The 16,558-nt window shown below is 37.9% G+C and overlaps 1 protein-coding gene across 2 annotated transcripts in view; it reads right to left on the bottom strand.

The window, feature by feature from the left end:
* Window positions 1-488: 488 nt before the first annotated feature.
* Window positions 489-16,558, bottom strand: part of PTTG1IP2 (PTTG1IP family member 2) — a 29,953-nt gene continuing 13,883 nt past the window's right edge. Inside the window, exons 5-7 of one of the 2 annotated variants that reach the window (XM_042476795.1) lie at window positions 10,733-10,801; window positions 7,387-7,433; window positions 489-867 (exon numbers count right to left, since the gene is read on the bottom strand). In XM_042476795.1, coding sequence (XP_042332729.1) covers window positions 818-867; window positions 7,387-7,433; window positions 10,733-10,801 — 166 coding nt within the window. In that variant the 3' untranslated portion in view covers window positions 489-817. The remainder of the gene's footprint in view (window positions 868-7,386; window positions 7,434-10,732; window positions 10,802-16,558) is intronic. The other variant, XM_042476796.1, reaches the window with a different exon arrangement.

Here is a 16,558-nt window from a genome sequence, read left to right as displayed (position 1 = left end):
TAATAATTAATAATAATAAACTGGTGAGGCCATAGTCAATCACACTTTCTACAGGTCTCTAGAACAGCAATTTCCCATTTCATACACATACCCTGCAGTGATTTTAAGTGCCCCAAGGACCACACATAATGTTATTGTTATTGCACCTGTAGACTGTATAATGCTCACTCCTTATATAAGGACAGGTGATGTAGGCCATAGTAAGTCTACTGGCATAGGAAGGTGCTATTAGAGAATGGCAAAGGGCTGGTTTGCATTCAGTAGCCACATTCAAAAGCTATGATGGTGTAGTAACTACTGACTAATTCAGCAGCACCAGGAGTCACCTGGTTTTGTAAGCAGAGTTAAGGTGGATACTGGATGCTGTCATTTTCTTTCACTAACACCTCTCATATTCTATTAACAATCCTGAAGGTGGTGTAGGCTGTAATTATTTGTCACCACTTGATACCACACATCTGTAGCGTCAAATACTTGCCAACACTTACTTGACACAGATTAAAAGAGCATCTTTATTTAGCAGTGTGAAAATGATAAGTACTTTAAAAAAATATTACAACATTAGGCAGAAATGACATGATTGCTGTTTGTATATCTCAACTCACATTCTAATAAAGAAAAGGTTTGGAAAAGAAAAAAAGCTTTGATGCATTCTGTGTTGATAAAATTACAATAAATATTAGTGCTTTTTTTCAAAAAGAAAAAGGAACACCACATACTATGTAGTATTTATGTACCTATTTGTAGAACTAAAAAGTGAAACAGAAGTTGACTGACATTTTTCTCTTCCATAACAAGGCATAGCAGCATCTTGTTTTCATTCATTCTCATATCTGCTGTATGGATGGTCAGAATCAGGGAGGAGACCTGGAGAAAAAAAGCAAGAAAATATTAAAACTCAGATTTTTAAAAAACACTCTTGTTTAGCTCTGTTTGGCTGGGCAGCTTGAAGGCTTTGTTCAACTTGGTAGCTTGAGGTCTATACTCTGAATCAGTCAATGGATGCTTAAATGAAACATTCCTATTATTGCATCAGCACCTCAGTTTGCTTTATCACAAAAACAGAATAGGGAGATGGTGCCTAAAATCTGGAGCAAAAATGTTCAGCAGCACACAACCAAGTCCTGTATTAAGAATTTCATTATTTCACATATGGACAATTTGTGGTCTTACAAAACTGTAACTAGGCCATGGGATACAGAGCACCAAACTGAAGTGGAGAGAGAGAAGATGAATCTCTTTACTGACAAAGCTCCAATTCAAAAGAGATGTTAAATCCAAAGCATCCATTAAAACCAGGAGCTTTCACACCTTCTAAATTGACCCACTGGCTCAATCTATTCAACTGCTATCAAGAAATGTAATCAAGGCATTGCATCCACCCACCCCTAAATACAAATAAGCATCATTATCCACATTCCAGCCTGATTACGCACCAGTTAAATGAGCAACTGAGATTACCACCTCATAATAATTTGTAGCATTAAAGGACAAGCAGAACAATGACAAGATCAATGCATTTTAAAAAGATAATCATAGCGGAAGTGACATTATGAGGGTAATGAAAGTGAAATAGAATACCCAATCATAATTCTAAGGACCAGCAGTGTTAGTAAGTAAAAGACTACAGAATGGGAAGAGGAAAGAACAGTCAACCAGTGGACTACAAAGATAAGCTCAGTGACCAAACAAGATTTTTCTTAATCAAATGCACAACAGAATGTGACACTGTATGAAAGTGTTCTATCGCTCAAAGCATAATCTACTCATGGAAAAAAGCTTCTCAGGATTTATATGAGTATTTCTTGTTCCAGCAGTCAGCAAGAACCACAGTGACAGTCAGATAAAAAAAGTCAGCTAACAATAGCAGAATCACTCCACAAACACTTTGTATCAATTGATGAAACCGAAACATGTAAACATTTAAATGTGGGTGTGATTGAAGTTTTATAAACACACGTGGGTCTAATAGATAACCTCTTTTGGACAAGACTCTGATCTTACTGCAACAGGCACCTTCAGTTAATTACACACGTCTATTATACAAGCATGCACTGTCTTTTGGGATAGGCTTTGATAAACAAGCTAACACACAAATCACTACAATACTCTGCACATCCTACTGTTGCAGCAAATTCACAAAGACACTTGCTCCTTCACATGTATATTTTACTCCCTGACAGAAGGTACTTAGCTTGACATTTGACTGTAAATGACTAATGGAAATGTATGAATAGAATCATATGGAATTCCCAATGAATGACTATAATTGCTAACCAAACATAGGCTCTGTTTATATTTTCTGACAATCTTACAGAAATCCAGGGTTCAGAACCACCAAGATGGAAAAGCAAAGGGACCATCCAGTTTACTGTATATACTCATGTATAAGTCTAGAAATTTTAGTCAAAAATTGACCCAAAAAATCTGAATCGACTTATCCACAGGTCAATGTAAGTACTGTACCTTAACTCTCATAAAAATAGAAACCATTCCATGGTGAAATGCAAGAGTGTAATCTGTCCTGGAAGCACTACCCCTGCCATTTTTTAATCCATCCAGCTTTCAGTGTGAATACAAAGAGATATACCTCCTGTAATTTTTAGGTTCTTTGGCATTGTTTTCCTTTGCTTCATCCTTTAGATCCTTTGTTACATGACCCTAAGTCTTACTCTCAATTTATCCACAGGTCATATCAAAATCTATCATTTTGACCCAAAAACCTGCCCTCAACATATACATGAGATCGACTTATAGTTGAGTGTATAAGGTAATCACACTCTTGCTTCCCAAATCATACATAATATTGATAATAAAGATAAGCAGGGTGGAAATACTTGCTACCCTGAGTGACTCTGGTTAACCTGAGCGATCAGATAACAATTCATGCTGTAGAAGATGGTGACACCCTTCTCCAAAAGACAAAGGTCACAAGTTAGCTACTTTGGACAGTCTTGTGCTAATGTGCTAACAGAAAGCCAAAGCGATACAATCCAGTTTCTTACAAGGAGGAGGGAACAGATTTTTGTTGCATACTTGATGGAAGCGCTCATTTGCGAACACAAAGCTTATTTCCAGTTTGGCAAGTTCTTGCCTAAAAATACTGGATTTTTTCAGTCAATAATTAAAACATTTCCTAGACAGAAGGTGAAAGGCAAATTTGGAAACTTGAGAAATGATACTAATTCCTGTACAATGTTTGAGCTGTTATGTTGAGTCAATGACTACTACTTGAACCTTGCTCCTTGTTATTATATTTCAAGTGCTCTTCCTGCTCCCCTGTGAGCAGCTTTCTTGGGGCTTAGGAGATCCTCTGTAGGATGGGTAATTTACAATCTAAACTGTGTGGTTTAATGAGCACACAATGTACACAGTATTATTCTCAACAGGATATTGCAGGAATCTGCCACTGCCTGTATTTCTCCTTCTTACGTGGTAACAAGCAGGGAAAATATGTTCTCCTTTTCAAGTATACACTCATCTGGAAGAAACCTATATAGCTCAAGACTACAGGGCTAAAAGACAGTAAGTTCCTACATGAACTCTTCTGAATATTAAAGTCCTTCTTCAAGTGCTAATGTTACTAACTCCACATTGTGGTAATCTTTTTAACAGTTCAACCAAAAAGGCACAAATAACTCTGTATAAGCTTTTGAAAGCACAGTTTTATCATCAAGAAAAGTTGTTTTTAAAATGCATGCAGGTAAAGGGGGTGTTAGTGTGATGATATCAAAAGATGGGTAATCTGCATATAGTATTTGGGAAGTGTGGGAGGAAGGAACTGCAAACGGTTATCAGGCTTCATGAGTAGAACATGCAGACCATATGACTCTTAACATGTAAGTAAGGGCTGGAGCAGACCGGCCACAAAAGCTTAGGGTGGGGCAAAGCCGCCTGGAAGCCACCCAGCCAGCCAGATGAGGGCGGCTTCAAGATGTTCCGGGGGTGTGGTGTTTTGATGCTGCACACTCTGGGGGCGGCTTGAAGCCACCCTGGGGTTGCAGTGGGACAGCTTAAGGTGGCTTTTTAACAGCCAAATTAAAGATAAGAAGCGGCTCAGGGGCAGATTGGGGCCACAAAATGGCGGCAGCCCCAATCTGCCCTTTTGGGGTGGTCTGTTTCCCCCCTCAGAAACAGGACTGCTGCTGGTAATGGCATTTCAGAAAATCAGAGGGGGTTTGCAGGGACTTGGATTACATCTCTAGATCCCAGAGAAGAAAGAAAAACCAAAGACCTACTGAACACATGGAGGGGGGGGGGGGGGTTAAATACACTTGAACAGCCAAACTACACGGCAAAAGGTATAGCCACCTGCCACCATTTTAAAGCATGAGACTCAAAAGATAATATATATATTTTTAAATCTCACTAAGAAACACAGTATACTCTAACCCTGCCATTTCTCACCTTTGTAATGATGGCTAAACTAGAGGATGAGGTGGCTATAAAGAAAAGCAGAAGCCACACTTTTCAGCCTGAAAAAGAAATAAGTGTGACATTCTCTACTGAAGCCAATATTAAGAAATTGTTCTGCAGTTTCACTGCAAGCAAAGAAGAAGGTACAAAGTCAGAATTAGTTGGCTCTGCCTACTATTAATTTTGGCTTCATCTTCCACTGGCCCATCAGTCCTGATGGGCATGATCCACCACTGAGACCATGATCTGCCTGCTTCTCATCCCACAATATGAAAGGATTTTTCAAGTCTAAACAAAGGGGTAGGATAAAAGGCTGACATACTTTTCTCACTATGCATAAAATTATAGGCAATGTACAACAATTGCATCTATTCTCATTGAATGTTACCATAGCAGAACATAAGCTAAAAGGGTTTCAAACTCATTTAACCAAGAACATATAATTTGAGCAATCAAACTGTATTCATGCAAGAACATGTGAAAAAAGTGACAGATTCTGCAACAAAGAAACCATTCAAACCAAATATTCCTACTTATTAAAGCTCTATTGCTCCCAATGCTCCCAAAGGACTGCGGCTAGAATGAGTGACACCTGCAATGCATTATAAATGTATAATTACCATTTAAATGGGACAAGAAAAGCTGAAGGGTGAAGTGGGGAGAAGGCATTCCCTTAACTCCAAACAAGGCTGACATTTCAGATGTGATTATTTTAATTTAGCAATGGGTTAACAATTCATTTGCTACTCTGTCATTCATCCTTGCCTATTTAAAAGAGAAACTGTTCTGGAAAGTAATGAAGACACTAAGACCTAATGCCTTCACATGTTTTTGCAGTATTTTTTTCAACAGACCAGCATTGCATGTGATTTACAATGATGTATTAACTAGACAGATATTAAACAGTGATAGAGCAGAAGGAATACTTACTTTGGTCTCCTATTTAATTACTTGGAGAATTAGTAGCACTTAATCTATTTTACGTTAATTTTGACAAAGGATCTCAATTAAATGCTTATTGCTGAAAGTTTTAAAAGGAGTAACTTCCATTTATAATCCAAGTGGAGTGTATTCTGTTATCATTCTGCAGAAGCACAGAAGTATTGAGAATACAATTTAGACAGTAGCCAAGCTCAGCGTGCATTAAAAGAAATGGGGGGAGTGCAATCTTTATGTTAGACAACATACACTTTAAGATGCACACAGAATGCCTGGTGAAAATGAAGCCAGAAAGGAGAATGAAGTAGGACTTCAATGGACCTTACCTAGATGGTGCAGAATAAGCAAACATAAAGACTTTTGAATATTGGGAGCTTTAAACACTTTAACAACATAAGCATGCCAGGTTATTTATTTATTATACTGATTTCTGAAACATAGGTACAGGATTTCCTCCTACAGTCAAGTAAAGTATAAACATGCCTCTGTCTTTAACAATTTAATCTTTGATGCAGTATATTTTCTCCCTCTCAAAATAAGAGAGAGTTCAGCGCAAAAAAGCAGCTGCATATGTAAATTTAAAATTCTTAACATTGACCGTACTTGTCCCCTTAGTGCTTTTTCCACCATGTAATTCACATATTTAGGCAAGCTGTTGGCTCTAAGATCAAAATAAAGTATCTCCATGGCATTAAAGCTTGCACATTACTTCACTTCTCTGGATTTTTTCTGGAGATTTTGTTAAACAACCAAAAATTTAGGGAGGATTTTAAAACAAATGGGTGGAGTGGGGAAAGCACGACAAAGACATTTTCTATTAAAATAAGAGGCAGTTTTTATACATTTTACCATGTGCTTAACAACAGACCTCATTTTTGTAACCTGACATGGTACAAAGCTTTTTTATTCATAAATGAATATAAAAGATTTCCTAACACTGAGAAGCTGGTATACAATGCAATGGTCTTTGACTAAGGAGACCTGGATTAAAATCTCTGCTTTGGCCAGCCCCTCTTTCACGCACACAGCCTTGTAGATAAAATATGGTGACACTGCTGAGCAATTTGGAGGATGGATGGATTACAAGAGATGTGAAATAAACAAATAGAACCTGCAACAAAAATATTCTGATATATTTCCATATATTGCTCCTACTCTAGGCAGTCTAAAACAGAGCCTTACAGCACTTCTGAAATTTTTTCCTACTGTGCAATATAGAGCTACAGTGTGCAAATCAATGCTGGCTAAGTTCTCAACTGGAATGCTTTGCTACTATTTATCTTCACAGAAAGGGTAGGCTAACATGTAGACACACTTCTATTCAAAGTGACCATATGCATTTACTTGTCTCCAGGATATGCTACAACTGACAATTCTGTCCTATTTTCCATTTTCTTACTATCATCCCTAGCAACTGACACCTTCAACATTCAATAAGATTTAAACATTACACTCAATCTTGTAATGCTGAAAGTCCTACAAACATGCTAAGATAAACATAAACATGTTCACTGGATGCTTAACACACGAGCTTTGTATGTGCAACAAAATCCTGCTATAGTAGCAATAGCAATTGCAAGTACATTTCTATACCACTTATCAGTGCACTTAAGCACTCCCTAAGCCAGTGATGTCCAAACTCTGGCCCTCTGGATGTTTTGGCCTTCAGCTCCCAGAAGCTCCCAGATTCACAGACCATTAAACAAGATGGCTGAGGCTTCTGGGAGCTGAAGTCCAAAACACCTGGAGGGCCAGAGTTGTAAGCCAATTGCCCCAACATCCTGGGTACCCATTTTAATGACCCCAAAAGGATGCACGCCTGAGTCAAGCTTGAGCCCTGTTGGCTGGGATTGAACTCGCAACCTTATGGTTTGTGAGCAAGTGGCTGCAGTACAGGCATTTAACCACTGCACCACCAGGGATGGATATGTGTACACATCTGCAAGGAGCAGCAACTCTAGCACAAGATGGAATCTGCTTCAATCTATTGAAAAGAAAATTTTTAGATACGAATCACTGAATTATACATACCATATTTCTTACGTATCTCATCATGCTTCACTTTTCTTTCATGTTTCCTGCAAACAATATGAATATATAAATAAAAATTATGAGTAGTTAAGCAAAATATAATAAATCAGTACAGATAATGCCTGCATGACTATTTGAACATAAAATTTGATGTCATCTCTTTGCCTCAAAATAACAAAGATGCCACCAAAAACATTATTTTGAATTTCCTTGCCCAACTTTTGCCCATTTCCCTGACCATCATTTAGAAATAACCACAAGTTTAAAAATTTATAAGTTGTATTACACAAGAGTTGGATTAAATTGTTTAAAACTACCGTACCAAAGAACTGCAATGCAATTCTTTTACTTGACAGGCAAAACACTATTAACTGAAGAAAAACATTCTTATCTAAAAATTACTCTAAAAATTACTTTTAATTTCAATAAAAGTTATCTCTAAACAATGGAAAGGGACAGAATATTCTTGTTCTTATTTTAAACTAAACTTTACATAAAAACCAATGTCATAGACTCACAGAGTTGGAAGAGACCTCAAGGGCCATCCAGTCTAACCAGTATTCCCTGAATACTGCTTTAAAATGGCTTGACTGAAACCCTATTATGAAATACAGCTTTACTTTTTATAACCATCAGCCAATCAACATTTTCAAAGTGACATAATCATGCTTTGGGATATTTGTTCATTACAGCACTAAACATGTATTCTCCAGATGCCAGAAATGTGCTCTCCCTACAGCAGAATCTAAAAAAAATATCCATTATGTGAATAAATCTTAATCACAATTTCCTTGGTTTTTCCTGTCATTTGACCAATTGCACTGACTTTTTCTGACCAATTTACATTTCATTGACTTTCCACAATGGCAATGCAGAATAATTTTTTAATATCCACAGATCTGACAGTGGGCTACATCACTACAGCACAAATTCCAAATTAGATGTCATACAGCAGTGCTATTTTCATATCTGCATTGTTACAGAGTAAACCTAAGTCAGCCCTCAATTCAAATGTGTCTCCCACCAATCCACAGAGGAGGGGGAGGGTTCCAGTGAATGAGATATGCATACTGAATAAACATATTTTTATTTTAGCACACATAACTGCTTATAAAATAAAAGCCGTTTTTCAAAGCAAGAACAAATAATTTCTTAGTTCTGACATTACATGGGAAATTGGACAGGCTTTAGTAAGTAGGCAGATACTATATTAGCTCAGACAGAAGAAGATTTAAGAGATTTTTTCCCTAGCCTAAGGTTATTGGGGGGAAACCCCAGACTGATCATCTGAGTAGCTGAAGTTGAAAGGACTACTGAGAGATCTACTGCTATTCAATAGCCCAAAGCCAACAATAAATTTAGCATGACATCAAGGACATGAACTAAATGGCAAGAAATCCAAGTTTTTGATTCGCAACATGGCAGTAGCATTTGCATGATTCTCACTAGGTTCACTGAACTGATTGACTGATTTCTATTTATTTATTAAAATATTTATATATTCTTTGCATAATAGGATCTCAGGGAAGCGTACTATGAAATCAACCTAATCAACATAAAACAATAAAAAATATAAACAGATGAAAAACACATTAAACAATCTAGCAAGTTAAAACTAGACAGTTTAAAGCCAGTTAAGAAAATTTAAAACTATGCATATGTGCAGATTTTGATAAAATCAATTAAAGGCTTTGGGGTCTAATGTTCTCATCTGGGGTTTTAATCTGGCAATAAAATAGAGCCACTGTCTGTGCCAACTGGGCCTCTAAGAGCATTGTTTCCACAACAGAGGTACTACAGCAGAGAAGGCCACTCCCCATAAGCACCCACAGTGTATTGCCCCCACAGGTGGGGGAGAGACTTTGTGGGACTTGACTTCCCTCAACTGATCTTTAGACTGCATCCTTTCACTTCAATTGCAGAAGCAGTTACTGGAGACAAAGGTAATACACAACAACAGCTTTTAAATGCAGAGCTGTAACCCAACCACCATGTTATAAAACGTAATGATTCCAAAAAAGCAACAATGGGATCTAAATTGTGAGTACAGTATTATTGTTTGTTTTATTTTGGGATTGGAGCACAGGGAGAACAAACCATCTCCATCATCCTTTTGCTCTCTAGTAGGCACATGTAACCATGTGACTCATGTTAGATTTGGCAATCAAGATAAAGACATCTCTATATGACACCATCCTGAACACATCTTAAAGCACAAGCTGCTATAGCATTAAGACAGGGGTGAGCAAACACATCCTTGGGGCTTCTGCTTCCCTTAGATCTCTTGAGACTCTCCTGACTGCCCTTTTTCTGTCCAAATCAAAAAACAAAAAAGGGAGAGGGGCTGAATTGCTTCTCCTGGGAATTCAGAAGAAATTTATCTTCTACATTGATTGCCCAGCACTGTATAACATAAAAATTACCGATCTTTAAAAACTACGAAATAGACTTCTGGCCTATAAGTTGTTGTTCGTTTATTAATGGTCTATTTAGCCTTCAGAGGATACCCAAGGGAGAAAACTGAACTCTGGCCCCACTGCAGTTGCTCACCCCTGTTCTAGGGTAAGTTACAGGATATTTGTTAAAGCCTACAAAACTTATACAATAACTCATAAAATGGCTCAGTGAAAAACAAGTAAGTAAACATATATGCATGCATTCAATGAACCATCTATCTGTGTTAATAACGCACAGGGAAAAAAAATTAAGTACTGTATTAAGTACTGTATTTAAAATTTAAGTACTGCATGTCGCGCCACATGCACGCACCCCATTGTTTGCAATGGGGTGCAAGCATATGCAGAATTCCCCTTACATGGGGTGATTCGGAATGGATCCTCACGTAAGGGAAGGTCCCACTGTATTTCTGTAGTGTCATCAGGCAAACACCGTAATTGAACAACAATATATAAAACAAAGTCATTTTTGTTCTATATTTTGTATGAAATATTGCAGTTACTAGTGCGTACCACACTCGTGTTCCAACTTTGTTGATCCAGCAGAAGCACAGATATCAAAATAAAGGAGCACTAGGACTGAAAATCTTGCTGCCCAGGAGCTTAAGAATTACTATGGCTTACTGGCCCAGAACTGCTGTATCCTTTCTGTTGCCTTTCCGCCATCACTGACCAAAAACTGACCTGGACACCTTCTTGTTACAAGCCAGGAAATTATCTCCATGCCCTACATTGCTGATTTTATGGGCTCAGAGCCTCTAGCTTGATGTTGGAGTCGAAAAGTTTTTATAGCTTACTTTCACTATAACCCAGCAGGGAGAGAGCAGTTCTCTAAACAAATACGTATAACTTAAAAGTACAATTAAGACAATTGAACCTTCTAAACATACCGCTGAAGGGACTGCATTCTTTTTTCTTCCCGATCTTTGATAAATCTTTCTTCTTCTTCAGATACTTGCCTAAGAAAGAGCAAACCATTTTATGTCATACAAAACTGAATGCCAGAGATTATCGTTGAGGGGACTTCACATTTTAGTAACTTAGGCACGGTACAGACCACATAAAAGGGGCGGTCCACAGCCGCCCCTTTTTTGCTGGGTTGGAGGCAGGGCAGCCTCACTAGCAGCCCCTGCGGCTCCAACCCGGCGCTTTTCCTGGCCACGCAGAAGCAGCAAAATGCGGTTCTGTAACCCTAGCACGGCGCCAGCACACCACATCGGGCCCATTTGTACCAGGCCTTAGATCCACTAAAAGTTATTCTATCATAATATTTTACCTGTGTACACTCAAAATCTGCAAGCACTTTCTCTTTTAAAAATACCTTATTTATAAGCTGTTTTACTCCTGATATCCAAGACTTATTTGATGCCATTGTTATTCTAAGGTCTTGGTTAGCATTTACTGAATCAATCCAAGTATAATCCAATCCTCCTTTTTTTCCTAATGTCTTCAACTTTTCCCAGCATTTGTTTTTTCTAGTTGATCATCAGAGTTGACATTACAAAAAATTTCAGCATACAGTATAAGAAGAGTTTTCCATCATGACACCAGGAACACCAACAAACCTTAGCCAGGTGCATCTTTGCAACACAATGACTCCTGCTATTACTTTAGAGGTGCAGACCAAAACATGATGAGTATGTTAATTTGCTAACCAGCAAGGCAATATGTTTCAGCTTGAAGAGAGGCAACATTCTTCTAGTGATCTATCCTTTTGGAGCTTATTATTTTTTCATTTAAATTTATTGTAATATAGACAATAGAACAAGCCAGTAGGCAACCATGCATGGCTGGCAGTTGTTTCCTCTGATAGTTCAGGCTATGTCATACAACCTATGTCAATAAGGTCCAATTGTTGTCCTTCTTTGCCCACTGGAATGGAATGTGACTTCTTGCTGTCCTTCCTTTGAGAAGTCTCTACAATGATCCTCAATGTATAAAGGTGAGCAGGAAAGTCTGCTTCATAGATCTTCATGCAACACTCATTGGCACTGTAAGTGCAAATCCTAGACAAAATATTACAAAGTATTCCAAGTGCCAGTACCCCTTGGCAAAGCTCTCTGTGTATCTAACTGACACACGTAAATCAGAAAGATGTTGTGGTGTTGGTAAGAACAGGTTGCAGAATCTTCTCTGTTAAGATAAGTGGCAGAGGAGGGGATTTTTAATATCTGAAAGTATCCCCGGCAAGCAGGGAATATTTTGAGGCTCTCTCTTATTGGGAAACACTCTAAAATTTCTCTTTCAGAGTAAGATACTACCAAAAGGACATCATCCTTAGCCTGCTGCTCATTAAGCTCTCTTTGGTAGCATTCTAGCATTGAAACTTGAGAAAGAGACAACGTAATATTCTCTTATATTGGGGTCTGTTAAATGTGTATCAGACTCAACGTCTGTCGGTGCCAACATCAAAACCAAAAAGGGAGAAAAGTAGAATCTGAACTGAAACAGGGGCTGGAGCAGAGAACTAGAAATGGCTACCATAAGTAGCAGAAGAAATTCTGATAATGTAGGTGCCAAGAGTATAAACAATGGATAAAAGACCAAGATATAACATACTGTTGCTCTTCTTGATCTTGTTCTCTTATCTTTTTTTTTATATAGAATTTTGGAAACCTGTTCAGCTGAAGTACAAAGTCTGATGTGCATCTTACAGAAGAGTTTCCCCAAGTAACTTGCCCAAAGTTCAAGATGTGGCAGTGATGCAAGAGGATGATGTCAATAAAGAGGATGAAGTAGAGCATGAAACCAATGCCAGATCCAAACCAGATGCTGACACTGGTGACCGTAGTTATAAACCTAGTTTTGGCACCTGCATGAAAGACATATCCAATGCCACAGAAGATGACATTCCGAGCCCTTACAGTGAAGGATGCTTACAGACTGAGATGAAATCTGTATCAAGGGCCAATTTAGGGCTATCTGACTTCCTATACTCAACACCTCCTCTCAAGAGAGAATCAGAAGATGAAGTTACTGAAACCAATTGCCTTCTTTGGTGAAACCCTAATATACACAGAAGGCTTGTACCATATGGCCCTGGCCAAGGGAAAAAAAAAGAGTGACCATCTGAAGGGGCTATCTTCCTCTCACATAAAGTACAGAGTTTATGGCCTGAGACGCCATGTAACCCCCAGGCCATGGTCATCACAACCGTCAACCACTGAGAGCAAAGACACATGGAAACAGAAAATTATTGAAGAATATGATGGATGAAGTAAAAACAAAGAAAAGCAGAAGTAATGAACACTCAAAATCTAAAGAAGGACAACATATTTCTTTTGATGCTATTCAAATTGATGAAAAAGAATGGAGAAAAAGATGTTAGGACATGCCTAGGCATGTGTGATAAGGAACAGGACAAAGCTACTGCCAAGTCTCAAATCCAAAATTTTCTAAATGTGACTCTGAACAGGCTGAATCCATTTGTGGGTGTGAAAGGTCACAAATAACAACTTCTGTTTACTTCTATCCCAACGCTAAAAAAGAGAAACTGCTGAACTTGAATTCATAAATTCCAATCCATCAGCTAAGGTATGACAAAGACAATGGCTTCACGGCATACTACATGTATTCATTCAAGAATCCTTGCTAGTCTACATATAACAAAACTAATCTTCTTAGAGAGAGTTCTGAACCCTGGGGAAACTTTTTTTTTTTTGTTAAGCAGATTTGTTACTTTCACACATCTCTCTGGATCCTATCTGGACCCCACAATTGTGTAAATATTCTTTATGCCTGAGCACTTATTATCACTCTATTTGCATCAAAAGTGGGTTCACAAAAGCTCATGTCAAAATAAAAATGAGTTATCTTAAAGGCGCTGCCACATTTTCTTTCCTTTTTCCCCTCCCCTCCCCTTCCTTTCCTCACTTTCTATTTCTTCTGAGTTATTTCAAGGAAATAACTCTGACATCTAGTGGACAGGACAAGGAATACATGTTACAGAAAAACAGCATGAAAATATTGGAAAGGATTGGAATTGTTTACTGAAATGTTCTAAAGTATATATAGAGCAATTTGGGGAACCTGTAAATGTTTTGTTAAACTAGGTGTTTTTTCACAAAGTTGAAAATTTCTACCATTTATTTTCAGAACTCAACAAAACAAATGGGAAATGATGTATATTTAAATATATACAAAACCATCTGCTGATCAGCCGTCTTCTGATTTTTGTTTTTGTTGTTAACTGCCTTCAAGTCGATCTCGACCCATGGCAACTCTGCCTATAAGACATTGCCAAGACCCCCTGTCTTCCACTGCTCTGTCCAACTTCTGCAAACTCAAACTTGTGATCTGTTTAATCGAGTCCATCCATCTAGCATGCGACCTTCCTCTCCTTCCATTTCCCTCCACCTTTCCTAGCATTATTGTTTTTTCCAGTGATTCATGTCTTCTCATGATGTGTCCAAAGTACATCAGCCTAAGTTTTGTCATCTTGAATTCCAGGGAGATTTCTTGATTTGTTCTAGGACCCATTTGTTTGTCTTTTTGGCTATCCATGGAATCCTCAACACTCTTCTCCAGCACCACACCTCAAATGAATTGATTTTCTTCCTATCATCTTTCTTGACTGTCCAGCTCTCACATCCATACATGGTAATAGGGAATACAATAGCTTGTATGATTCTAACTTTTGTGCTGAGTTGTGTATCTTTGTTTTTTAGGATCTTTTCTAGTTCTTTCATAGCTGTCCTCCACATTCTTAATCTTCTTCTGTTTTCCTGGCTGCAGTGCCCATTCCTATATTGTTTAATCCCAGATATGTGAACTCTTTTACTATTTCTATTTCATCATTGTCTAGTTTGAATGTATGTAAGTTGTCCATGGTTTCTTTATATTCAACAATAAACCTGTCTTTGCAGTTTCTTCTTTGATCTTCCTTAGTAGTTGTTCGACACTGGCGACACCAAGTGTTTTTGTTGGTGGTGTCACTGCTTAAACAGAGAGTTTGGAAGAAATGTTGGTGTGCCCTTTCCCAGTTATATCACCTCAGGTCCTTGGTTTAGGTGTCCCATGTTGCCCATGGAAAGGAAGGAGAGGGTAAGAGAGAGAAAGTGAAAGAAACAGAGGTAGGGGGGCAAAGGAAGGCTAGTGGACTGTCAGCTCTAATGTCACTCAGCTGCATGTAGACTCAGATAGCCTGCCTTTGCTCCTATCATACAGCCACTCTACTATGTGGAAAAGATGGTTGGAGTAATCTTCAAGCATTTGCAGCCCTCCTGTGGGAACATTTCAGGGTCTGTAAACCACAAGATAAGAACCACTGCTCTTAAGGATTAAACCAGCAAAACTGAACTTTACAAAATTCATAGGGCTACAATGAGTAATAAGTTTGTTTCAACAAGATTACATCTGACATATGCAAAGTCTCTGCAACAAGTCAGCTCTCCTCAAGAGCATCTATGGCATTTACTTAAATAAAAGGAAAACACAATGTCCTGGGCAGACAATTCCTATGAGAGCTTGCATGCCAGCTGGCATATTATGGAACCAGCTCAATGTCTGAGTACTATGTGCTGCTCAGCTACACCTGGACGGATACCGAGTACATTATTTAAGCTAGCATCTTTTCGTGATGGTCTACTTGCCTTCTGCAGAATATTTTTATATTATTATACCTAAACATGCAAATTAGATTCTCTGTTCAGTTTTAAAAAGAAATGGATAATATCTGTTGAAAGAGATGAGTACATATTTTTAGCATTACAGTACTACCATTTAACTGGAGTGCTACATTGCTGAAAAGAGTACAGTTAGATACTTTGACATTTAAGCCTATTTGGTCCAACCATATTGTAGACTTTAAAATTAAATCAGTATCTAGCTTAATATTTTATCTTAGTCATAGCCTGATCAAGCATGAAGATGTCTAAGTAATAAGTTATCTGAATGTATAAAAATCTCCAAGGAAATATATTTAGATTAACCCTCTTCTAAAAGTTCTGTGCCTAGGAACAAATATTTATCTTCTTTATTATTTTAAGACTTTAAAGGAGAGTTTCTTGAAGTCAGTAGTGAGATATTCTTTTTTCTAGAAGGCCACAATGAAGTGACAGTATCTACAGGCAAAACCAACTGTGGAGTTGGTATAAAAATTCACTAAAAAAGATGTAGTCCCCAGCACACATATGCAGAAGATTCCTGCACCCAAAGATTTAATACACAGCTGAATACACAACTCCTACATATAGCAAGGACAAAGAAAAGAGAGGGTTCAGTGAATTCACAGACTGTAAATCAACTTGTACTCTATTCCTTCCCAGAATGGAATCTAATGCCTAAATGTTAACTAACGCATAAATGTTAACTAAGATTTTAAAGCTATTGCTGTCATACAACAAAACCTACAACTATCCAGTGGCCTTCCATTCCAGGAATTCTGTAAAATTCTGTAGAACAGGGTAGTATTTTATTATGAATTAAGTTTATAAGTTGGCAGCACTTTCACACAGACAGGCTTTCAGGTAACGCCCACAACCAGCATGAATTCCAATGCTTACTTTAGCACACGTCATGGATCTTGTAAAGGGGCTCCCACCTTAACTTCCTGATATATAAAATAACAGCTTTTCAGTAATGATAGTTTGTTGGATATTCAACACAGGCAGTAAAGAACACAACTTAATTAGAGTGCAGCAACATGAATTAATCTTTATTAGTTAGTGACAGCTCATGCAAGCAAAAGCCAATCAATATTCCTGTGAGCTTATTGA

Source organism: Sceloporus undulatus, chromosome 6 (assembly GCF_019175285.1).
Source record: "Sceloporus undulatus isolate JIND9_A2432 ecotype Alabama chromosome 6, SceUnd_v1.1, whole genome shotgun sequence".
Taxonomy (NCBI): Eukaryota; Metazoa; Chordata; class Lepidosauria; order Squamata; family Phrynosomatidae; genus Sceloporus; species Sceloporus undulatus.
This window is presented reverse-complemented; position numbering and strand designations above follow the sequence as displayed.